Source organism: Calidris pugnax, unplaced genomic scaffold, assembly GCF_001431845.1.
Source record: "Calidris pugnax isolate Ruff unplaced genomic scaffold, ASM143184v1 scaffold54, whole genome shotgun sequence".
Lineage (NCBI taxonomy): Eukaryota > Metazoa > Chordata > Aves > Charadriiformes > Scolopacidae > Calidris > Calidris pugnax.
Window position 1 is genome coordinate 4,057,595 of NW_015090864.1, and position 23,695 is coordinate 4,081,289.

Here is a 23,695-nt window from a genome sequence, read left to right on the forward strand (position 1 = left end):
AGCTAAACACCCTGGAGCAGTTAGAAGAAACTGGAAGTTACTACAGCAGTACTGATCTTAATTTGGGGAGCTTTTGCAGATGCTTGCGTGTAGTATGCAATATACTAGGGGAAATAATAACAGACATGTCAAAAATGAGTATTTTTCTTGGAACCACACACCATGAGATCAGAATCTGGCTTAATATTTTGCAATCAAACATGTTTTCTTTTAGTAACTCTAGAGTTTGAATACTGTTTATCAGAACTCTGATGATGATCGTTCATCCTTTAAATGTAAACTACTTTTTCATCTTTTTTTTAATCTTCAACATAACTGATTACTTGACACTAAAATCCTCTTCTTCTTCATCTGTATAGCTGAAGAGTTATCACAGTGTGATTCAGATGGTACTGAGGGACATCCCAGAATCACCTTGGTAAGCTGAGAAACGGTATTTCCCAGTAAGACGCGTAGCCACATTTTAGCTATGCTATTACATTAAGCTACTGGGATTCTTCATCTTTCTGGTGATGATGGACTGACAAGTACAAAAGATTTTATCTGCACAACTAATTGAGGTACAAAGAGCATCTCTGTGATCTTCCCTCTTGCCTGCACACGCTGTAGCCCTAGCTAGGGCTGCATCTCTCTTGGAAAAAGAGAGTTTTGTCATTTTGTCTCTTTATTTCCCAGCTTTCTGCTGAGATTTCCAGCAGGCTTTCCTGTTATTACAGTTTGTCACAGCAGTCTATGACTTACAAACTTCTTCATGAACAGACTGGGACTACTAGAATACATTAAAGAACTACTGTAACTTTTCCAGTTTGAATTGTTCCCTGCCTGAGCTAACTGCACACGGGCAGTCTGTAGTTGAGAAACTTGTGATGATTTTCAATTTTGATCTTGCAATTAGAAGATGGAATCCAGTCTAAATGCCAATTTAAGATGCTGAATGATTCTATCGTATTTCCTCCCAAAGTTTAGTAAAAGAGGGGATGCTTCAAAACATCGCAGCATACAAAGCAGAGGATGCAATAGCACTGGAAATAGAAGTTAAAGGATCAACAGAACCATTTAATCTTCTTCTGGAACCATACGCCATCATCATTCCTGGAGAAAACTTTATTGGTGTAGATGTCAGAAAATCATTTAAGGTTTGTTTGCTTTTGATTTCATAGTTATCATGTGTGTTGTGTGTCACTAGATGTCATAGGTGTTATTAGAAGATATCAGACCATTGATGTTATTTTAGGGTTTTTTAAATATTTTTGAAGGAGAGTGTGACTCCAGGAGGGTCTGTACAGAATTTCCCTCGCAAGCCTCCTTAGCCCTACACTCCAGGCAGCAGTCTTTGTTCTTTTTCCATCTCTCAAGTTTGACACCGCAAGGTTTTACCTTTCTAAATGTTTTCCTGGGTCACAAACCTGTTGCTTATCACTTTGTCATTCATCTGGTGTAAATTTTTTCCAGCTGAGAGGGATAGCCAATGAATAATTAAATTACTTCATAACAGAAGCACTGTTCATGCAAAGCACTACAGCAAGCACAGAAAAGCTACGGAAATCACATATACTGCATCTTACTAGACCTTATTCTTTCCTGCAGGTTCTGATAATTTCAATTTGACCATAATGGGACAGAGTCCTCCTGCAGTTGTCTACTCAGTGTCCTCTTCACTGTAGATCAGAATCCTTTTGATCTTAGTCACATTTGGGGAAAAATATGCCTGTTAACAAGAGCCAGGCAGGAAGCCATTTCCCTGTTAATGATCTTTCCATTTTTTTTTTAAAGATACTGCTAAATCAGCATTTAGTTTTATGCTTTCTCTTCCTAGAAGTTCTTTTTCAGCTTAAGACATCCACTTCATACTTTGCAGTAATCCAGTAGAGCTACAGGTGTGGTATAGGTAATTAAGTCCCTTACTGATAATATAATGACGTTACTCACAGTTTCCAATTGTTTTTATTAGTCTTAAAAATATAAGAATTTGAACTGTGCTTAAAGATAATTGTGTTTCAGAGAACAAAGTTATTTGCTGTAATTAAGAAATAACAGTCTGAATAGATCTGAAGAGCAGGCCAAAGATTTCAAGAGCCCTCACAAACAGATCCTTTGGCATAAAAGGCTGCTCTCAAAAGATGGATTTGAAGTTTGAGCTTTGAAGGCTTGTAACATTTTTGAAAAATGGAGGGAAAGTGTAAAAGGCTTCAAATATGATAGAGTTCTTGAAAAGAATGGCCAATGGATTTTCTTTACGTTTCAAAAACCACCTTCAGTAGTGTGAAGCCAGCCACTGAGTTCACCTGACTAAATACAGTGCTTTCAGCATAAATCTCCACACCTGAGCTACCTCTTCTAAACTTTCCTCAGAGCCCTTGGAGATCTGGCTGGCAGTACCCAGGGGGTGATTCATCTCATCCCACAGGCTAAAATAGGTCAGAGGAATTGCTCCCAGCACTGTCTAATTGGCTCAGTTGTCAGAAAGGAGAATTCCTAGGAGATGAGGTCAGATGTCGAGCTTTTACCTATTTTGCAGACACCTGAAATCATGTGAATCCTACTTCTTCTTGTTTTACACCACAGAGGAGAAAGGAAAGGGAGGACACAACATTATCATGAAAGTAACAGTAATTATTCATGGCATTGGGTTAGTACTGTTCAAGTCAGAGGTCAGATGAAGTTCTGTGCCTTTCCTCTCTTACCAGACTCAGTTTATTTCAAAATTCAGGCTGTTGTTGCTAGATTTGAGGTATATTAGTAGGTTGTAATGTTGAGTGGTGATATGGTTAGAGTTTGCAAAGGATGTGATGTAAGACTTTCAGTGCCAAGTTTGCAGTGCATCGGCACTCTCAGCAAATTGCTTTGTTGCTGTGAAAGCTTAAAATGCATTAATTTTCTCATTGATTTTAATTGTTTTAGATGTGGAATAACAGCAAATCACCTATCAAGTACACGTGGGAGAAAATCATGCCCTGTGACATCATGGAAGTTGAACCTCATACTGGCGTCATAGGTAAATTTTCTGTGACTTGCAAGCATCAGTTAATGAGAGAAATATTTAAATTGGTACGAGTGGAAGAGAAAAGTGACAGAGTGCTGTAACACAACCTGCAAAACAAGACCTGATCCCTAGCCCTGCAGCCAGCAGGAAACAATTTTCTTCCAGGAGCTTTGATAACAGGCTTCCTCCAGGTGGTTTCTTTGCAAAAGGGTGAGATGGGACCCCAAATTTTTCTTTTCTAGATATGAATGAATGCTGTGAATTTGAACTGTTAATTGCTGGAAGCAAACCTGGGTGCGTGAGCTGTAACCTGCAGTGTACAATTGAACACTGTCCAGAGCCGGTTGTGCTGCACGTTGAGGCTGCTTTTAAGGTAAGGACAAGTTCAGAGCTGTGGGATGATCAACTGTGGGGCCTGGCCATTGTCCATATCAAGCTTTTTGCCTCTCAAAAGCATGACAAATCTAAAGCAGTTACAAACAGGAGGTATTTTTGCTGTGTAGTAACTATTATGTTGATACTCCCATGACAATAAGAATCTTTCTGCATTACACACACTGCATTTGCTTTCTGCTCTTCTCTGTGAAATTGAATGTTAATCTTAGCTAATGTATGCTTCTTAATTAGGCAGGTTTGGCAGAAATGTCCATTCTGACATCTGTTTTGTTGTGTCCTAGGGTCCGCTTCTTTGTATTGATGTTCCATCACTCCAGTTAGGTTTGACTAAGCAGGGTGAGAGTGTGTTAAGAACCTTTGAGATTAAAAATCTGTGTCAGCTGCCAGCACAATGGAGAATGCAAGAAAGCCAGGTTTGTCTGGCTGAAAGGAATGAAGAGGTAGGTCACTGCTAGAGCTGGCTATGCTCCCTCTTTAGCTATTTCTTCCTTACGCTTAGGAGTTGTAATATTCATTCCAGATATCAAAAGTTCTCATTTCTGTGACTTCTTATAAAAATGGTTCTGCAGGGTTCTCTCCTCTTCTAGGTATCTCCCTTTACCTTTCAACCATCTGCTGGAGAAATACCTCCTCTGGGTACGTGCAGTGTGTCAGTTCAGTTCACATCGTTGCTGTGCCAGCGTCTCCAGACAGTATTAGAACTAGAGGTAGAAAATGGAGAAGGAAGGTAAGGGGGGAAAAAATGGCATCTGCTTTGGGTTTTTCCTGAAATTCACATGTGATTTTCACTGTAGGTAGTTTTATCTCCTAAACCAAAAATATGTAGCAGGAACTCAGAGTGGGGTTGTGTAACCTATCAATGAACTATCCAATCACTAATATTGCTAAATAAACATAATCATCATTCTTTCCAGCGTGCTGTCCTATGTCGAGCACATTTCATTAACCATAACAATGGGCCATCTGTGTGTTTATTTCCAGTCATCTTCCTGTTTTTGTTGAAGTTCAGACCCCCCAAGCGTGCCTGATATCTAGTCATCTAGTATTCACTGAAATTTATACTGGAGTTCCTGCCAAAGCAACCAGCAAACTTTTTAACCAGACACTGCTGCCAGCAAAATACTTCTGGGGAAAGGTAAATGCACTTCTAATGGATGAAGAATACAACAGGGATGGAAATTGTAATTTCTGTCAAAACAGAAACCACTCTTAAGAGCTTTTCTGATATATCCTTTGACTAGTGATTCCTGTTTACTGGCTTATGAGAGAGACTTCAACTTGGGACCAGCCTTGAAAAGATTATCTACCACTTAATTTTAATATGCTCTTACTGTCTGTGGATCATCCTCGGGAGAATGGGTGGGCAGAGATGAGAGGAAATGGGACGTAAGCTACCAGAGTATTAAACAAAGTACCAGGGCAGTTTAGGGTTTGCATTTAATTCAGCAGAGCAAAGAAGCAATGGTGCTTTTGAATCACATCTAAATTTTGCTTAAATTTTACCTTCTGGGTGGGATTCAGCTCACAGATTAGGACCTCTAAATTTTATGTCAGTATGTAAGCTATGGCCTGAACTCTTTTCAGTCGATGGAAATCTGAACAGGAACTCAGACACTAGAATATATATGTCTAGTGTGGTTGTAGGTGCTGTAGAGTGTTCTTCCTCACCTCTGGGTGTCACTCAAGAAACTTGGTCTCTTGTAAGTCCTGTCACACCAACCAGCCACGCTTGTGTGGCACGGCTGCCCTATCTACCTGTGTTTAGGCAACTGAATTCGGTGCCATCTGAGATGTCCTTGGTACCCAAGACATCCTAACGGAGCATGTGGATGATATAGGACCTTTGGGAAAGCATTTTGGAACAGCTGGAGCCTAGGAGGGAGATCCACAGCATTTTACAAGGAATCTGATGTTCCTCTGTGAGCAACCAAGCTGAATCCCTGGATTCATGCCATGTGCATTTAGTCAATTAAGGGAGGTGCCAACACCAGGAGTGTCTCTGCAGGCCACCTCTGTAGTCGCTGGAGAGAGATAGGGCACCTATAGGATCCTGCTCCAATATCAGATAGGGTGACTTTGGAAAAGCTTGTGGCTGTGAAAGGGACAGCAGTGAATCTGCTGCCAGCACAGATGCCTCAGTTGGGCACCTGAAGTCCTTTGGAATAAATCTAACATAAGGATCTTCTTAAGCATGGGGGAATTGTAACGCAAGCCTCATCTCAACAAACTCATCTTCTTATTGTAACGCAAGCCTCAACTCAACAAACTCCTATGTGTTGCTACCTGAAAGTGTCCTAGCCCTTCAAATGACTGTGTTTTTATAGTCCTTTTTGACCTGAAGAGAAAATCTGAAGGAATCGGTTTTAATGAATTAAGATTGTTAATTGAATGTCTGTCCTTTCTGTCTGGCAGCTCAGCAATATCAGATAGGGTGACTTAACCTTGGAAAAGCTTGTGACTGTGAAAGGGACAGCAGTGACTCTGCTGCCAGCACAGATGCCTCAGTTGGGCACCTGAAATAATTTGGAATAAATTTAACATAAGATCTTCTTAACCATGGCGGAATTGTAACGCAAACCTCATCTCAACAAACTCTTATGTGTTGCTACCTGAAAGTGTCCTAGCCCGTCCTTTGGAATAAATCTAACATAAGGATCTTCTTAAGCATGGGGGAATTGTAACGCAAGCCTCATCTCAACAAACTCATCTTCTTATTGTAACGCAAGCCTCAACTCAACAAACTCCTATGTGTTGCTACCTGAAAGTGTCCTAGCCCTTCAAATGACTGTGTTTTTATAGTCCTTTTTGATCTGAAGAGAAAATCTGAAGGAATCAGTGTTAATGAATTAAGATTGTTAACTGAATGTCTGTCCTTTCTGTCTGGCAGCTCATTGGAAGTCAGGCAACGTTCTGCTCCGCCGTGGTCTCCCCAGCCAGCGGCACCTTAGGGCCTAATGAAGAAAAAGAATTCTGCATAGAGCTGTCAGCTAGCATTGTGGTAAGTTTAAAAATTGATGCAATTTTATCAAAACAGCAACACTGGCATTCTCATCTCACGTCCATCTGGCAAAAGGAAGGATTTTTATATACGCTTAAAACAATTCAGTAAAACTTTTCACAATTCTGTTGTAGTTCTGGTTTTAATCCAGTGGAGTTTATACATGTTTTCCAAATAAATTTTGTAATGAGGCTGCCTTTCCTCTCTGATGTTTGCTTCATTCGCAAGGAAACTTGACACTTCTCCTTTCAGGGTGAGCTGAAAGACCTTGCCCTTCACTGTAGTGTGGAAGACATGACTGAGCCCCTCTTTCTGAGCATTTCTGGAGAAGTGAAAGGACTGCATGTCACCTACTCAGTACCCTGTGACAGTGGAGTTGCCAGGTAAATCCAGGGTTTACCCCTGAACTGGACAATTACTTTTTCACAAAACAAAAATACAATAGAGAGGGAGGCGAAAAACACCCATGTAAATTTCATTCCTCCTCCTGCTGTAGGCAGCAGGACAGTAAAACGTGCTGGAACAATTCCCTGAAGGACCCTGTGTGAAGAAAAGGTACTGGGTTTACACCCTGCCCAAATTCAGCATCCTGATAAGGCCAAGAGAAGACTGGAGAAGAGCAATACTCCATTCCCACCATTGTTTAGCTGAAACAAATTCAATTAACAACTGTGAATTCATTAATTCACGCAAAATAAATTGATGTGAAGTTATAGCACATTAGTGAAACTCGTGTTCACGTGTTGGGTCCGTTCTCCCTTGTGCTCCTGGCACTTGTAACCTGCCAGTGGCCTTGACACTTCTGTGCATAGAGAGCATGAAAAGTTACCTTTCTCCCTGGTGACTAAACCATGGGACCTCGTCAGGGCCTCACATGTTTGTAAGTATGACAAAAATTTGCAAATTCAACTCTTAGAAAGAAATTTACAATTATAGAATTATACCCAAGATCCTGTATTTTGGATCACTAAGTTTTGTTGTTGCACTGTGAGACATGATGTTAACGATAGTTATTCTCTTTTGGAATATGCTTGTCTTCAAATACTTTTATAGAAGTAAAATGGCTTTAATTTGATAGGTTAGTGTGCTGTACATGATAAATATTCTACTCAAAATAAATCCTCATGTGGATAGAAGTGAAAAAAATGAAAAGCAGTAAATGCCAAAGATAATAGGCTGCACGGTCCCTTTACACTGGTCGTCACAACCACATTGCGTATTGCACATTTTAAAATCTACTGAAATTATCTGTAGCATAAGAAAATGAGACTGATGTTTTAATAGTAATGTAACTTTTTCTGGCAGTGATGAAAGACAAATGTTACAAAGCCCATGTGATCTTCTTTTGGACTTCGGATCTGAAGTTGCATTCAAAGACATCGTAAAGCGTCGGCTAATTCTTACCAATCACACTGGGATCAGTGCTCCATTCAAACTAGAAGCTGAGTATTTTACAGGCTCTTCACTTACTCCAGAACAAGGAATCTGCCCGTAAGTCTTGCTTTTCTGCATAATGACTCAAATACTAATTTAGGTCTGGGTTAAATCTGAAAGCAGGATGGAGTGCTATTGCCTCAGTCATGAGATAAGCTTTCTACAGTGCTCTGGTGGTTTGTGTTTTTTTAAGATCTTACTCTGACTGTGGTAATGAGAGGGGTAACCTCAGAGGCGTGGAGCATCTCTCCTGTGCAGACAGGCTGAGAGAGTTGAGGTTCTTCAGCCTGGAGAAGAGAAGGCTCCAGGGAGAGCCCCTTCCAGCACCTAAAGGGGACCTAAGGAAAGATGGGGAAGGGACTCTTAATCAGGGATTGTAGCGACAGGATGAGGGATGACAATTTTAAACTGAAAATAGGAAGATTTAGGTTAATTAGGAACAAATTTTTCACTATGAGGGTGGTGAGACACTGGCACAGATCAGGGATTGTAGCAACAGGATGAGGGATGACAATTTTAAACTGAAAATGGGAAGATTTAAATTAAATATTAGGAAGAAATTTTTCACTACGAGGGTGGTGAGATGCTGGCACAGGTTGTCTGGAGAAGCTGTGGATGCCCCATCCCCAGGCTGGATGGGGCTTTGAGCAACCTGGTCTGGTGGGAGGTGTCGCTGCCCATGGCAGGGGGGTTGGAACTTGATGATCTTTAAGGTCCCTTCCAACCTAAACTATTCTATGATTTTATGATTTGATGAATGAAACATCCTGCTGAGGTTTCCTGCAGAAACAGGTCGCTTGTACTGCAAGGACAGAAGATTTGGCTTGTGTAAGTGGCAAAACGCCATTGGTGCCAATGAACATGAGCTGGTTTACACCAACCAAGGCTCTGTTGTGTTAGATTGTACAGAGTCTTACAACTCTCAAGCTGATTGACGTTGATCCATCACTGCTGAGGTTTCCTGCAGAAACAGGTCACTTGTAATGCAAGGACAGAAGGTTTGTCTTGTGTAAGTGGCAAAACGCCACTGCTGCTAACGAACATGAGCTGGTTTACACCAACCATGGCTCTGTTGTGTTAGATTGTACACAGAGTCTTACAACTCTCAAGCTGATTGACTCCTAAGGATGTTACTTTCAAAAAATGCTTTCTATGCAGTCCTTTTTTGAGTTAAAATGGCAAGTAATTTAGGAGTCAGAGCTGCTACTTTAGGAGAGTCCTGCTCATTTCACAGAAACTTCATTGTGATTTTTATTTTAATTTTTTCAAGCTCCTCCAGCCACCTGGTGAAAAGAAAAGGGCCCATCTCAAAACATGCAGCCAGAAGAGCACAGTCAGGTAGGAGAATAGCTGTTAATCCCCGTAGTGGAGAGAAGGCAAAAGCCAACTGACTACTGTATTCAGCATTAAATGTGCCAGTCAGGCACATCACTTCATTCTTGAGTATCTGACTAAGTCTAAACTGTTAAATGACTTAGTTCCTCAGTTTGTTCTTGAGTTTGAAAGCCCACATTGCATAGGCATTAGATCAAACTCTCTCTTCCCCCAATACTTCTTTCTCTCTCCTCCACTTCCTTCTCATTCTCTTTCCTCTTCTTTTTCTCAAAAGCAACAGTCTGAACCAAATATGAGTGGTTCTGGTGCTCATTTACTCCCAGTATAACTCCTAACATGCAGTATGGATGACAAGCATAATATTTGGCTATTTCCCTCTGACACAGTCTTCCAACACCATTGCAGCAGGGTTTTCTCCCTCAAACCCTTTTATATACCCTCCCTGCTGTGGAAAGCTACAGCACAGCCCATCCATCATTTCTGATGCATTGTACTGAAAAATAATAATATTTGGAACCACACGAGACCCAGGGAGGGAGGAGATGGGAGCAAAATGCATGGATGTGTCTCCTGTATCCAAAATAAAACTTGGGACATACTGGTACCTTGCCATAGTGTTTGGTATGTGTTATAAAGACAGAGCTTTTCAGCTGTTGAATTAGTACTTAAGTTTGGAAAAATGCTGTTCTGACAGATTCCATGCAAGCTTTTTGATTTAGAAGGCGAAGTGACTCAGAATGTGGAAAGGCTTTGCTCTTTGTAATTCATTCTTTGTGTTGAAGAGCACACAGAGGTAAACAGGCAGCTGCTAATAGGAAGATAACCAGTTAGCACAAATTCCAGCTTATTTTTCTCAAACTGAGGGTGTGTTTTCATGTGGCCAATTAGGGCCTTGCATTTCCCAAAGAGTCCTGGATCAGGTTGTTGGAAGGAAGCCCCTCTATGAAATAATCTCTGCAAGAGCTAACTCTCAAAAAACAGATGAAGACCCACTGCAGAAGCAATCTTCAGTAAAGTGGTACAAATGTGGGTTGTGTAAATGATCTCAGGTGTTTTTGAAGCCAGTGAGGTTAGGTTGATTTCATCTCTGTTTTTGAAGCCAGTGAGGTTAGGTTGATTAAGACCAGCTAAAAATATGATCCTATATATTCTTTGAAAGGCTAACTTTGTTCCGTTTCCTCAAAATTCATGAAATGCTTCTTTGCTGTGCTCCTTCAGAGTTTGCAGCAGCGCTGCTGTCTCAGGGGAAGGGAGTAGCTTTCCACGTCCAACCTTCCACGGGAACCCTGAAAGCCTTCCAGCAGCTAATCATAGAGATAACAGCTTACAACGACATGTGGGGAGAGTACTGGGACCACCTCGTCTGTCAGGTAGGTGGGGCTTCGCTTTCAAGTGAGTATTGCTACGGCAGATTTTACACCAATTACATTTTCCAGATTCCTTTCTGTTAAAAATACATTTTCCTTAGGACTTCTGTAAAAAATCAGCACAGATCTTGCTGTACTGCTGCCTCCGACGGCCTCTAAGAACCGATTGTTTGCTCTTATACTGCAGAGTTCAGTTTTGGGGTTAGATGTTTGTCACCTGGAAGGTTTTCATGTGCTGACTGGAGCAGTTTTGATCTATAAAATCAGTTTGGTGGCTGGCCAGTGCATGCTCTGCTCTATCAAAACAATATATTGTGTTGTATGGGAAAGCCACAGGGAAGCTCATGAATGTATGAGGTATTGCATTCTCCTGCTGAGAGGAGCTTTCGTTAGTATATGAATTAGCTGCTGTCAAAAGAAACCAGTTAAACATATTTGAAAATCCAATCAGTTTTCAAAGCACAATTTTGTAACCTAGAGAACTAAAGTTTCATCTTGATTCTAATAGCAAAACTTCACTTTTTAATAGGTGGGAGACTTACAACCTAAATTAATTCCTATGCAAATGACTGTGAAAGGCTGTCCAATCTTCCTGCAGATGACAGGACCACAAACAGAGCAAGCCATAATCAGGTATAGCCCAAAATACTATCAAAGAAGCCAGACAATTAAATACCATTGGGCTGTAGCCAACATACACACTTGTTCCCATCCTTTTATGATATAATGAAATATTATGTGCTGTCAAGGTACAGCATCTGCTTCTGTAACACCAATACATTTGTCTCTGCCAGCATAATTAGAAAAGAGTCATAGAATCATGGAATGGTTTGGGTTGGAAGGGACCTTAAAGATCATTGAGTTCCCACCTCCCACCAGACCAGGTTGCTCCAAGCCCCATCCAGCCTGGCCTTGAACCCCTCCAGGGATGGGGCATCCACAGCTTCTCAGGGCAACCAGTTCCAGTGCCTCACCACCCTCACAGAAAATAATTCCTTCCTAATATTTAATCTAAGTCTCCCCTCTTTCAGTTTAAAACTGACATCGTGTGTCATACTGCAGCCAAGCACTTTTGCAGTGGTAGCTCTGTAATGGGGCATAGAAAACGGATATAGCTATCCACCATAAAAAAACCTTATACATCTGGAAATCTGTGTCTGACATGGGTCTCTCCACTGCTCTGTAGGCATCTGCTGCTGCTGCCAGAGCCTTTCACAAAAAACTGACTTCACGTGTTTACCCTGCCTCTCCTGAGACACTTAAGAAAACTGGAAAAAAGAGGCTGATGAAATGAAGCAATATTGTACTTCACAGTATAGGCTGTGCTTTACCTGCTGGCCACTCTTAACAGGCTGCCACTGCAGCCAGATGTGTTTTCCCTTTTCACCAAATCTTTAATGGAAAATAATTTCAGGCATTCACTTTTTTTCTGCATGTCCTGACAGCAAGTTTTTCCTCCCCCAGGTTTGGCACTCACGTCTCTGGAGGGTGTCCTGTTTTGCGGAGGGTCCAGCTCAACAATCCCACTCCCTTTGGTAAGACTGACTTCTGTACAGCAAACATTGACACTCGCCTTGCATTCCTTATAATAATAAAAATAGAATCCATTAGCATGTTAATTAACGGACGTTCTTGTTTCCTCATGAGGACGTTCTCTGTAAAAATAAGAACAGTATATAAGAGAGTATCTAAGCTGTTTTCTAACGTGGTTAGTACAGAACAATAGTACATATTGCCAGGTCTGTATGTGCACAGAAATCTTTATCATTATGGATTTACTGCCATGAATATTAGTTTGCTTTCTGCAACAGCAAAGCATGTGAGCTCCAGCCAGAGTATAGTAGAACATAGGTAATTGACTCAAAGAGTTGTTACTATGAAACAGCACATCCTGTCCTAATGTGTCTGGGTATTCTTTTATTGAAATGATGGGAATTCAGGGGTTTCCCCCCGGCTTTGTGCATCTCTCCCAGCATTAGCCCCAGTCAATCAGATACACCACCTGCTTCTTAGGGGCAGCTCTTTTTCTTAGTCTTTTTATCTGTTGAGTGAGATTTTAAGCTCTTCAGAGCAAAGATCAATCACCTCTTTTTTTTTATCTTTTTTTTTTTTTTTAATTGAATGCCACCAAACACAGTTGCTTAACAATGACAATTTTAACGTTAATAAAAGTAATGTTAATAAAAGTATAGGCCCTAGAGAGCAGACAAGTTAAAATAAAGGCATGGTCTTAACTCATTTTAGTTTACTGCAAACATGTAAAGCTTGAGATGTCTCTAGAAACTGAATTTGTATTAAAGCACAAATTTATTACTTGATATTCTGGTTCTCTGGTACCAACTAGGGTGTGAGTCCTCTCAATGGCCTCTCAAGTAGTTGTCCTTTCTCCTTTTTAATTCAGACATCCGTCTGGACTGGGAAATCTACAACCTAGAGGAAGATGATAAAAAGCTGGTGGACCTGTTGATGTTTTTTGGAGACCCTTTTCCTCGTAAGGACATGGATGAAAATGAGACTGAATCAGTTGGTAGCAGCTCGGAGTCAGAGATCATGTTAAAGTTGGATCAAACTGCCATTCCCCACGGAAGCATTTATCCAGCTTCACAAACCCCAGATGAGGTCAGCTGTTAGTCTGTTTTTTATCCTGCTGCTGAGATACATGATGGGTTTCTTGGCATGAAAGGTTCAAAACAATAACACGCGATAGAACTTGTAACTAAGAGCTGGATTGTTAAAAGAAATGTCAGTTCCTCTCACAGCAGTACCTGGGTAGGTGGTATTGATATCAGCAATCAGTTTCCAGAATGAGGTATAAGCTCTTCAGTTTTTCCTTCTCTGAAAGAAGCTGATCAGATAATTTTGAAAATACTGTCATTGACAAACTAATGGCATTTTTACGTTAAAGTGTTAACTGAAACTCCTCTATTTGACTCTACTTTTCTCATGGGTGCTTTGTGGTGTCCACGTGTGCTGCACTCAGGGAGCAGAATTTCCTGCGAAGTTCAAATTGCAGCTAATGTTGAGGAGGCATTTATCCCAATAGCAAACTTAGATTGGTTACTCTGTTAGAATATGGTAACACCAATTACTCGTGAATTTTGGTTATAATATGGCAGTTTACTGTCTTGAAGAGCTGGGACTGACAGGGAGAAGGTATCACATGGGATAGGTATATTTCTCCATCAAAAGCTTTACAGACAAGATATTAAAATCACCTTTTGTCTGTTTCAGCTCAGAAGGCATAGTTGTTTTGAATACACCTCTAAACTTTCTTGTGCAACAAGGGGAAGCTATTGCCCTAGAGTGCTGGTTTGTATAATGGGTCAGAGATGCTCCAGTTGAGCGCGTCTCTTGGCAGAACGAGCCCCAAACATGCACTTTTCCCAACGGGTTCAGGAGCAGTTTCGGGAGAGCAAACCTATGCATGAAAAAAATTCACGTGCAGGACACATCCACATGTCAAATGTTCGTGCCAGAAAGCAAGCAACCAAAGCTGGCTGCAGTCACTGAGCAGTGCAGCAGTTCCCTGTTGGCTCCACTCACATTCCTCCTTTGCTGTGTAACCCTTTTAACCATTCCCCACCCTTGTGTCCCTGCAGTCTTCAGGCACCGACAGCAAAGAGGAGGAAATCATCACTCAAGAACCTACAACACAGAAAATTGTCTCTCTACTTCTGCGACCTCACGAAGGGGTTCCTGCAGACAACCCCTACTGCATTACTCCGAGACAGATAGTAAGCTTTTACCTTTTCTTTGTGCTTAGATTTAGCCTATTTTCTGCAGGACAGAGACAGAGGAGGAAGCACTGGTTTGGGGTAGAGACTACTAAAGAGTAAAAAAAATAGGCTGGGAAGCTGTGGGATGTTGAAGATGACCATAAGAGTAGTTTGCAAAGTCAGCAGAAAAAAGAAAGTGTCTTACCTACCTTTGAGCAGTTCAGTGATGACTGGAATTCAGTGTTCAGTTGTATTGGGCTCTCTAGAGCAGCATCTCTGGTCTTCTCACCCGGGTTGCCCTGGTGAAATGCACGGCTTTAGGCAGGAGGCATCCAGCCTGGAGCTTTGGGAGCACATTCTTTAACCAGGGTAGGTTTGCTAAGTAGATGTGGAAAGCAGGCTGCTGGGAAAGGAGTGCTCTGAAGAGAACTTTCTGGATAAACAGTTGTAACCCCCAGTACTTCAAAAGTAACTGGTGCAAACAGGGGCCACAGAGTCACAATTCCTTAGGAATAAGATAAAGCAAGGACAGCACTGGAAAGATCTAATTATGAGTGACAGGGTTGACCAAAACATCAGTGTGTCAGTTCTGATTCTTAAGTTTTGTGCTAAAAGGTTTCGGTACAAGTTAGAATGAGCTAAAGATTACATAAATTTCAGAAATGACATCTCAAAGCAATGAAGCCTCCAGTCAGCTCTGGAGTGACCGAGGCTGAGAGAGCTCAGACAAACCAGCACTGCTGTGTGGAGGCAGCCTCTGCTGGTGTAACCAGCAGCGGTTTCGGCCCACGTGGAAGGGAGGTGATGCCTGTGGAGCCAGTCAGGTGTTCCTCTGCTGAAATCTTCTCCATGTTCCTGCTGGGACTCCAGGAAGGTCTGGCTCAGGTGCTGTGCAGCACAGCTCCATGGCTGAGCAACTACATTCTCTATGACCACAGTGCACAAATATTGCAGTGTTGTGGGAAGGACAGAGCTTTAGAGCTTACCAGCTCTGCTCTGGCCCTGCTAGACATTAGGCAGAGCCTTCTTGTGCTCCTCACCACTCTGAGCAGAGGAGCGTGGTGCAAGGAGAGCTGGGCTAGTGCTGCTTCTACAGAGCTTAGGTCCAGCAAGACCAAACGTCTCACCCTGTGAACACACAAAATCAGGGAGTTTGCATCTGCACTAGCTTGAGAGCAGTACAATAGCAGGATTTAATCATAACCTGCCTATGTTTCTGCAGCAATAATAACAGGATTTAACCATAACGTGCATAATTCACCCAAGAAAGGCGAATCTATTTAACCTGTAAATCGTAGAAAATCCACTAGAGCTGGCTAGTGCAGTTGATTACAATCCCTGCTGTCATGTAAAATAAATAAATAGCTAAGACTAAACTTTTCTGCAAAATACTCTTAATTCACACCCGCAACTCTCCGAAAAACGTTTCTTGCACCTGTGAGGGCTGTGGAGGAAGCATTTTCTGCAAAATACTCTTAATTCACACCTGTAACTCTTTGAAAAACGTTTCTTGCACCTGTGAGTGCTGTCAGTTGTGGGAGAATCGTGTGAGTTAGCCAGGGAGCAAGAGTGGTCAGAACTGGGTATTTTTAAAAAACAAACAGGTCTGTACCTCTGTTTGGGTACTGGGGGAGCTGGGCTGTGACTGAGCTCACGCTCTGTTGATGCCGAAGCGTGGCTGCGCTGATATTTGCAGCTGAAATAATGAAGTCAGTTCTGTGGTCGCATGTTGTCATTTTAGCGCAGGCCTGAGCATAAACCCATCCCCGGGAGAGTTCACGCTGCTTGTGCAACTCGGTTTCAGCAGCTGAGAGCCCAGGAGGGTTGTGCAAGCCCTGGCAGGTCCCAGCGCCGCTCAAACAGTTGTCTCTGGGCTGCAGGTGGTTCCAGGAGGTGGCAGCATCTCCGTTTGCATCTCCTTCACCCCCAGCGTCCTGCCGGAGGCCGTGCCTGAAGTGCAGTGTGAAGGGTTTCTTCTGGGTTTCATGAGCCTGGACAACGAGGTAATTAATTGACTGTCACAGCAAGTCTAAAGACGATTAGAAAATAATCGTTTCCCTTCCTGTAATTTATGTGCAAGCTGCTGTGTACCTGGGCAGGCTGTGTAAACAATCCTGTTCCTGCTACCCTGTACGTCCTTCCTTAATGAGGGTTGTTCATTTGATGCATCTGTCTTTTAGCTGGGAAGCATTCTGGGCTGGGAATGCCGCCGTCTTCGGACATTGTCTGGAGCAGCAGAGCCCAGACAAAAAGCCCAGGGTTTGAAACGCTGTCACAACATCAGGTTTTATTGATAACAACAGTTAACAATGGGACTGAGACTCGACGGCTGAGTTCTGTTCCTGGCTCTGCATCCACCTTCCGGCATGAATTTTCACAGCCTGTCTCTCCTCTGGGAAACTTCCTCTTCAGCAGCTGCAAGTGCAGCTAATGAGAGGCTTGAATAGTGCTTTATTAATTGCTCTGCGATTCTCTGACATCAATCATTGCAAAGGTGCAAAGTATAATGAATGAACGATAACGGAATATTTGGTAAAAACTTCCTTAACGTTCCTGACTCCTGGAGGAAGGGTTTCAGGTTTTAGTGCCATCCTTTTATACATCATTTCTGTTTTCATGTCGTTGTCAGCTTGCAAAGGCAGTGCCTCACAAAGTGCATCGTGGACAGGGCTACGCAGCTCCCCCGTTACGGATCGAGGTGGAAGCTTTCATCCAGCGGGCTGTGTGAGTACCCCAGGGCCAGGGCTGGTGTGTGCACAGCGTCAGGCCCCGCTGCCGGGACGGGCTCTCACCCGTTCCTGTTCCTTACACTCAGGTTAAAAGTAGACACGGATCACGATGGAGGAATGGTGTTTTATGCAACAGCAAGTGATCTCATACCAGATCAGCCTCGGTTAAGGGTAAGTATTTCACAGAATCTTCTGGGTTGGAAGGGACCTTAAAGATCATCTTGTCCAACCGTCATCCTAACTGACAAAAATAGACACCCACACAACAAACAAGGAGCATCAGCACTAAACCATACCTCCCAGCACTACATCAACCCGGCTTTTGAACACCTCCAGGGATGGTGCCTCAACCACCTCCCTGGGCAGCCCATTCCAATGGCTGAGAACCCTTTCAGTGAAAAAATTTTTCCTAATATCCAGCCTGAACCTCCCCTGGCGCAACTTGAGGCCATTTCCTCTTGTCCTGTCGCCTGTGACTTGAGAGAAGAGACCGACCCCCACCTCTCTACACCCTCCTTTCAGGGAGTTGTAGAGACCCGATGGTTTGTGCTACTGTAAGAATTCAGAGCTGCGTGCACGTGGTTTTTAAAACCCATCTTTATCACCAGTAGCGTCATGTTGCCATTTTCCATCTGGTACATATTGAGATAAGTAAAACAAAAGGACTACAAGTACTTATTACCCAGGAATAAGTGAAGCTGAGCTCTGACAATGCCCATTCTACACATCTTTCTTTCTCTTTGTAGAGCAGTTTGTAAGTAGAAAAATAAGTACTTATTTTCAGGACATAAAGGCCTGATAGCAGCATGAGTCACTTAAAGCCATGCGGTCAGTTTCTTTGACCCTTGACATTCAGTGACTTTTTCAAACTTTATTACATTATTTGTGTTTTGGTTTTTTTACTCAAGACTTTTTGAATAACACAAGTAGAAAATACAAGGTTGCTTTGGGGTAAAGTCCTTCAAGATCCCTGATGGTGCTGAATGACCAGAGACAGACGAGCACAAACCTCTCCAGGGAGTTAAAACTGACGAGTTTTGAATCATTTCTCTACCAGGTTTTGACAGATTCGGTAATGACTCAGAGTTTGAAACTCATCAATTGCACTAAGGTTCCTCTGTACTTCAGGCTCCTTCTGTCTACGCCCTTCAGCCTGTCCAGCACAGATCCCCAAAAGAGCACAAAAACAACCCACAGCAAGAAGGAGGAAAAAGAACAGCAACCGCAACTTGTACTTTACCCGCAGCAAAACATGCTGGTAGGCTCAAAAATAATAATCCTCTGCCAGAATAGATAGTTCAGTAATTGGTGTGTTAGCGTGGTCCAGATGAACCACAAGAAAAACACAACCCCTACAGAAATGTCCCCATTTCAGGGGAAATAGTGGTCCATTAGCCAATGCTAATTACTGCCATTTATCCTGCTGTATTGCGGGTACAGAATTATTTTTCTACAGCTCTGACCTGATGCAAACTCCTGCAGAAAAACCTGAGGTTTTTGGAGCTCACCTAAATTTACAGCCATGTATGTGCTGGGGAAATTGAAAGATTTCCAAAGACTGCAGTCCCTCATTTCCTTCAATTAGATGCAGGCAGTGCAAGCGGAGAAAATTTGGGTTGTTTTGGGTGTACGCAAAGACGGTAAAGGAAACAAAATCCTGGGGTCAGGAATTAGCTAGGGTGCAAAGAATGAATAACATTTGCATTTTTGAAGTGTGCTCCTCATTTTTCAGTGTTCATTAAGCCAAGACACACACATCTTGATTCTGTGTGTGCAGGAAGAAAGAAGACTTATATTTTTTAAGACAGCCTTGGGAATATGGTGTTTGTAACCTTGGGAATTCAGAGCCTTTGTCTCGCTAGAGACTGTTTCTCCCCCGTGGTTCAGAGATCAGCTCTTCACCTTTACACTCCATCTCTGTGTACTGGATTGATAGGAAATAGCTGTGTGTTTTCTTTAATTATAAGGCTTTGTTCCAGTGGGAATTTGGACGCTGACATGACACCTTTGGGTTCCAGTGGGAAAATGTGTGCCTGGGCCTTGGAGCAGTGTTTACTTTGGATTTCCTGCACACGCTGCCTTCCTATGTGATGCTCATCCGAATTCCTCTTCCCACAGGTGAAAGTGTCATTCCACACCACTCTGGAGTTACTTACCTATCACCATCTGCCAGACACCCAGCTGCTTCCTGGATTCCAAGTGCTCCACTCTGAGAACGGAGAGAGAAAGCTGAAATTTAATCAAGATCTGGTCATCGAATACAGTAACTGCACTACCCAGGTAAGCTCAGAACGGGATCTCAGGGCCCTGAGGAAGGTCTATGTCATATCAGCGCCTCTGACTCCGAAGGGATGTGCCTTAGGAATCACTTGGCTTTGCAGTGCAGCCACCTCTGGAGTAAATTGCTCATCCAGTTGAAGTGAACAGCCACGGATTTGCAGATGATGGTTTTCTGCTGAGACTGGAGGGGACCTCAGCTGGACAAGAGGGGGTTTGGGGCAGCAGCCTGGTGCTGGTAGCCCAGCCCTTTGCTCAGCCTGGATGATACAGCTCAGTCGAAGGGTGGCCCAGTGGACACCCTGACTCTCCACGGGGTCAGGAGACACAAGCTCAGGACTGTCCCAGCCACTGAGTCACCAAGCATTGCCTCCAGTGGTACCCAAGTCTGTCTAACTCAGGTGGTGTGGTCACAGCCCACACACCTTTAGAGACTGATACTGATCCCTTCCAGGTGGAAAGCTGTAAACCCCCCAAGTCTTCAGCAGTTCCAGTGCTGCAGGCATATTTTTTTTTTCATACCCTCTGAGGAGGGATCTGTGCAAGATCTGAGCACCATATCCAAGATACGGTCACTTTAATAATAACCTTGGGCAATCTGCACAAACCCAATGACTCACAGTGGGCCATATACAGTCCTGAGGGACGAGGAGATGCTGTAATGTCTGCATCTCCACGGAAAACCCTAATAACAAATCAGAATGTTCACTCCGTGTTACTTCATTAAGACCACAGCGTCTGGTTTGAAAACCTATCCCAAAACAGTAAAACAAGCAACAAGTTAATTCACCCAAAGCTGCAGAAGGGGGAATTGACTCCATTACAAAAGAGCACGGAACAACTAAGTGCTTGAGGTCAGAATGATCCAACTGTAGCAGGTATTATTAAAACCCTACAAAAATAAGGTGGGTTTTTTTCTCCTTTCCCCTTCCTGTGCTTTGCAGCTGGTCCCAGTGACTGCGTTCCTCACCATTCCTGTGCTGGAGCTCTCTTGCGACACGTTGGATTTCAAGACCTGCTTTGTTGCACAGACCAAGACTGAACACGTCTTCCTGTGGAACAGGAGTGGCTGCAGAAGTTACTGGACTGCTTTGCTGGGTATTCTGGGTTTGCAGTTGGATTTCCTTGTTATATAGTTTCACTATTCAGAGTTTTTCTATAGTAAGACTGCACGCACTCACTCAATATATAGCCAATATACAATCACATTGGCTGCAAACATCAGGTCTGCTTCTCCTCTTAATTATGTGGCTTCCTGTGGAACAGGAGTGGCTGCAGAAGTTACTGGACTGCTTTGCTGGGTATTCTGGGTTTGCAGTTGGATTTCCTTGTTATATAGTTTCACTATTCAGAGTTTTTCTATAGTAAGACTGCACGCACTCACTCAATATATAGCCAATATACAATCACATTGGCTGCAAACATCAGGTCTGCTTCTCCTCTTAATTATGTGGGCTTTTTTTTTCTTGTTTTTTTTCTTTCTTTTTTTTTTTTGACATCAGTGTATCTCTACTGATTTCAGCAGTTACTCCAAGTATAACCAGAAGATTGAATCCCAGCCCTCATAGGTAGTGGACGTGCTTTGTGTATGTATTATACAATCCTAAGGGGCAAGAAGAAGCACCAGCTCCTCATGAGCTCGGTTTGAGCTTGTGCTTCATGACATCAACAACAGATAGATTTCAAAGCAAAGATGATCAGGGCCTTATTAATTAGACAGGGAGGCCACTGATTGGCCCCTTTGATTAGAAGACAGAAAGAGGAACCAGCCACATGCCCAGAAAGCCTCTGAGAGGGCGAGACATAATTTATCAGTTGGCTGGTAACAAGGAGGCGCGTTGTTTTGAGCTCTATGTGTTGTACAAACTTATACAAAGGATCTTGTATTGCTTTGTTTGGTATTTCCCCCTTTGCTGCAGATGCAGAGGAAAGGCATAACGACCTGGAAGTGTTTTCTGTCTCTCCTGCTCATGGCGTTTTGGAGGCACGAGAAGGGGACGCACCTACCAAAGAGATTTTGCAGATCAGCTTCACTGCAAGGTAGTACAACTTACAGTTGTCAGGGCTGAAATCGTGCTGTTATTCCCTGTCAAGCCCAGACTTATGGTGTGAGCAGTCACTTGTGTTACCCCACTGCTCACTCTGCTTCTAACACTAGCCACTCCTGGCCTTCCAGCTGGTACCTTTTCCATACAACCATGGTCCCTACACTGCTCCCTCGTACAGGATTTCTTTTGGAATTGGCACCTGGAATGCCAGACTTTACATTTACCCACTCAAATTCATGCTGTTCCCACAGTTGGTGTGACAGCACTGACCGTGTACCACCGCTTAAAATCCCTTCCTCTGGGGCAATGTCTTCAACAGAGGACACAACTCTGGCCTGTGAACCAGACACTGATACAACAGTCCATGCCTTTCTGCATCCAGCACTTCATTAGGACAGAGGGAGAAATGTGGCTGGAGTAGTCCAGAATTCCAGGAAAGCATCCATTTGTCATGCAGGAAAGCACAATCTCAGGGATCTTCCATGATTGTTTGTGTGGCTTCTCTCTAAAAGCAACTGTTTGAAGTCCTGTACGTCCCTATGTGCATTCAGAGTTCCTCTTGATGAAGCAAATGGAGTAAAACGTTATTCCAGTGCAGTGACAGAATTTGTTTTAACCCTTAGCCTTTAGCCCTTAGCCTGGTGCAATGTTCAGTGCAACAGGCATGTTGATGTTTGATGAGAGAGAGAAAAAAACCAAAAAAACAATCTATTTTTCTTGCCTCTAGTCCATGTTTTCTACACAGCAAAGATAATGTGAGCTCCAGGCTCAGCTGACAGCAAAGAACAGAAGAAAGTAGATTAAAATTACTTTTTTGTCCTGTAAACTTCTAATACGGTTTAATGGTTTTTGGGTTTTTGCTTATTTCTTATTTATTTTTTTTGTCAGAGTTAGGTTGATGGTTGGATGGTTTAGTGGTTTTTGGTTTTTTTTGCTTATTTCTTATTTATTTTTTTGTCAGTTAGGTTGATGGTTGGACTAGATGATTTTTAAGGTCCCTTCCAACCTAGGCGATTCTATGATTCTATGTTTCCAATATTTTCCTAATTATGTTCATGGTCATCTTATCATAACCTTCTGTCAAGGCTAGATATTAGTTGTAAATGGAAGAGGCAATGACCCGAAGCCTTTAATATCTTTGCTCTAATTAGGGAGATGCAACTCCTCTTGTAGGAAAATTGAGCTTCCATTACAAAGTATTTTCTTGGAAGTTATCACCTGGTGGCAAAAAGTTTGAGACAAGTCCATTTCAGTGATGGGGAAGGGTCCAACTCCAGCCAACACATGGTGGCAAAAAGTTTAAGACAAGTCCATCCCAGTGATTTTAATGATGGGGAAGGGTCCAACTCCAGCCAACACGTTACTGTCCAGCTTCAGAACATGCCTGGAGACCTCAGTGGCTGGAGCCACTCAAACCTCAGTGGGACAAGGCCTGGAGCAGTTCTCCCCGCTCAGAGGGATGTGGTGGGCCAGAGACCTCCCCAGGCTCCCGATGGCCAACATTTTTCTGGAGTGCTCATGAATATGCCCAAAGTGCTCCTTTTTGTCTGCCAGGTACACTAATTGGTATGCCTCAAAGTACCAGAAAATAAGGATGTTGCTGTGTGGCAGCCAGCTCAGCTCTTCAGCTCCAGACGAAGAATTCCCAGCACAGCGGAGCGCAGGTCTCGGCCTGGCATTAGTAAATAACAATATGCAAGGTGTGAGACAATTTTAATAATTCAGGACCCTACATCAGTGGTTTTCCTGCAGGGGAATTTTGTATGAGAAGGAAAAAAATATAAGCTGTCTGCCAGAACAGGCTCTTGCCCCAGGGCTTTGCGATAAGCTGTCTCTTCGACGCAGAGAAGTCCTTCAGATGAAGAGTCCTGGGAGCGTTGGGTACCATTAGCCTTAGGCAAGTTATTCTGGAAGAATTCCACTTGGCACAAGGGATAAGACACTTGCTGTAAGCTCCTGATGTTCATTTACCACCTGCACTCCAGTGACTGCCCCTTCTCTTAGGGGACCCCACAGAAACTTTTCCATTTCAAACTCCATCCATCACAGGGATGAGTTTTCACCTCAGGGCAGCACAGGCTCCCAGACACTCGCCCCCAGCAGAGCTTTGTTTTATTTATTTAACTAAAATGGAATTTCACAAGTAGGAAGGCAATCGAGTTCTTCCTTCAAACACAAAGTTAATAATCCAGGCTTTCCTTTGGGTACATACCAGACTGTTCTTTTCACACATCCCTATGGGACCGTGGAAGGTGACACCATGAAGCGAGATGATTGTCACCCACGGGCTCAACACTGATGGCAGAGCCCAGTGCTTGATCGAGTTCTTCCTTCAAACACAAAGTTAATAATCCAGGCTTTCCTTTGGGTACATACCAGACTGTTCTTTTCACACATCCCTATGGGACCGTG

The 23,695-nt window shown here is 43.0% G+C and overlaps 1 protein-coding gene across 1 annotated transcript in view; it reads left to right on the plus strand.

Annotated features, from left to right (window-relative positions):
* DLEC1 (deleted in lung and esophageal cancer 1) overlaps window positions 1-23,695 on the plus strand; it is a 36,508-nt gene that overhangs the window by 12,512 nt on the left and 301 nt on the right. The window contains exons 15-37 of the mRNA XM_014944861.1: window positions 360-418; window positions 962-1,136; window positions 2,902-2,995; window positions 3,226-3,356; window positions 3,661-3,819; window positions 3,967-4,106; window positions 4,361-4,514; window positions 6,267-6,377; window positions 6,630-6,760; window positions 7,683-7,868; window positions 9,082-9,149; window positions 10,365-10,516; window positions 11,043-11,146; window positions 11,978-12,048; window positions 12,915-13,132; window positions 14,113-14,247; window positions 16,110-16,232; window positions 16,859-16,953; window positions 17,045-17,129; window positions 18,016-18,216; window positions 19,077-19,238; window positions 20,180-20,333; window positions 21,155-21,275. Coding sequence (XP_014800347.1) covers window positions 360-418; window positions 962-1,136; window positions 2,902-2,995; window positions 3,226-3,356; window positions 3,661-3,819; window positions 3,967-4,106; window positions 4,361-4,514; window positions 6,267-6,377; window positions 6,630-6,760; window positions 7,683-7,868; window positions 9,082-9,149; window positions 10,365-10,516; window positions 11,043-11,146; window positions 11,978-12,048; window positions 12,915-13,132; window positions 14,113-14,247; window positions 16,110-16,232; window positions 16,859-16,953; window positions 17,045-17,129; window positions 18,016-18,216; window positions 19,077-19,238; window positions 20,180-20,333; window positions 21,155-21,275 — 3,029 coding nt within the window. The remainder of the gene's footprint in view (window positions 1-359; window positions 419-961; window positions 1,137-2,901; window positions 2,996-3,225; window positions 3,357-3,660; window positions 3,820-3,966; window positions 4,107-4,360; window positions 4,515-6,266; window positions 6,378-6,629; window positions 6,761-7,682; window positions 7,869-9,081; window positions 9,150-10,364; window positions 10,517-11,042; window positions 11,147-11,977; window positions 12,049-12,914; window positions 13,133-14,112; window positions 14,248-16,109; window positions 16,233-16,858; window positions 16,954-17,044; window positions 17,130-18,015; window positions 18,217-19,076; window positions 19,239-20,179; window positions 20,334-21,154; window positions 21,276-23,695) is intronic.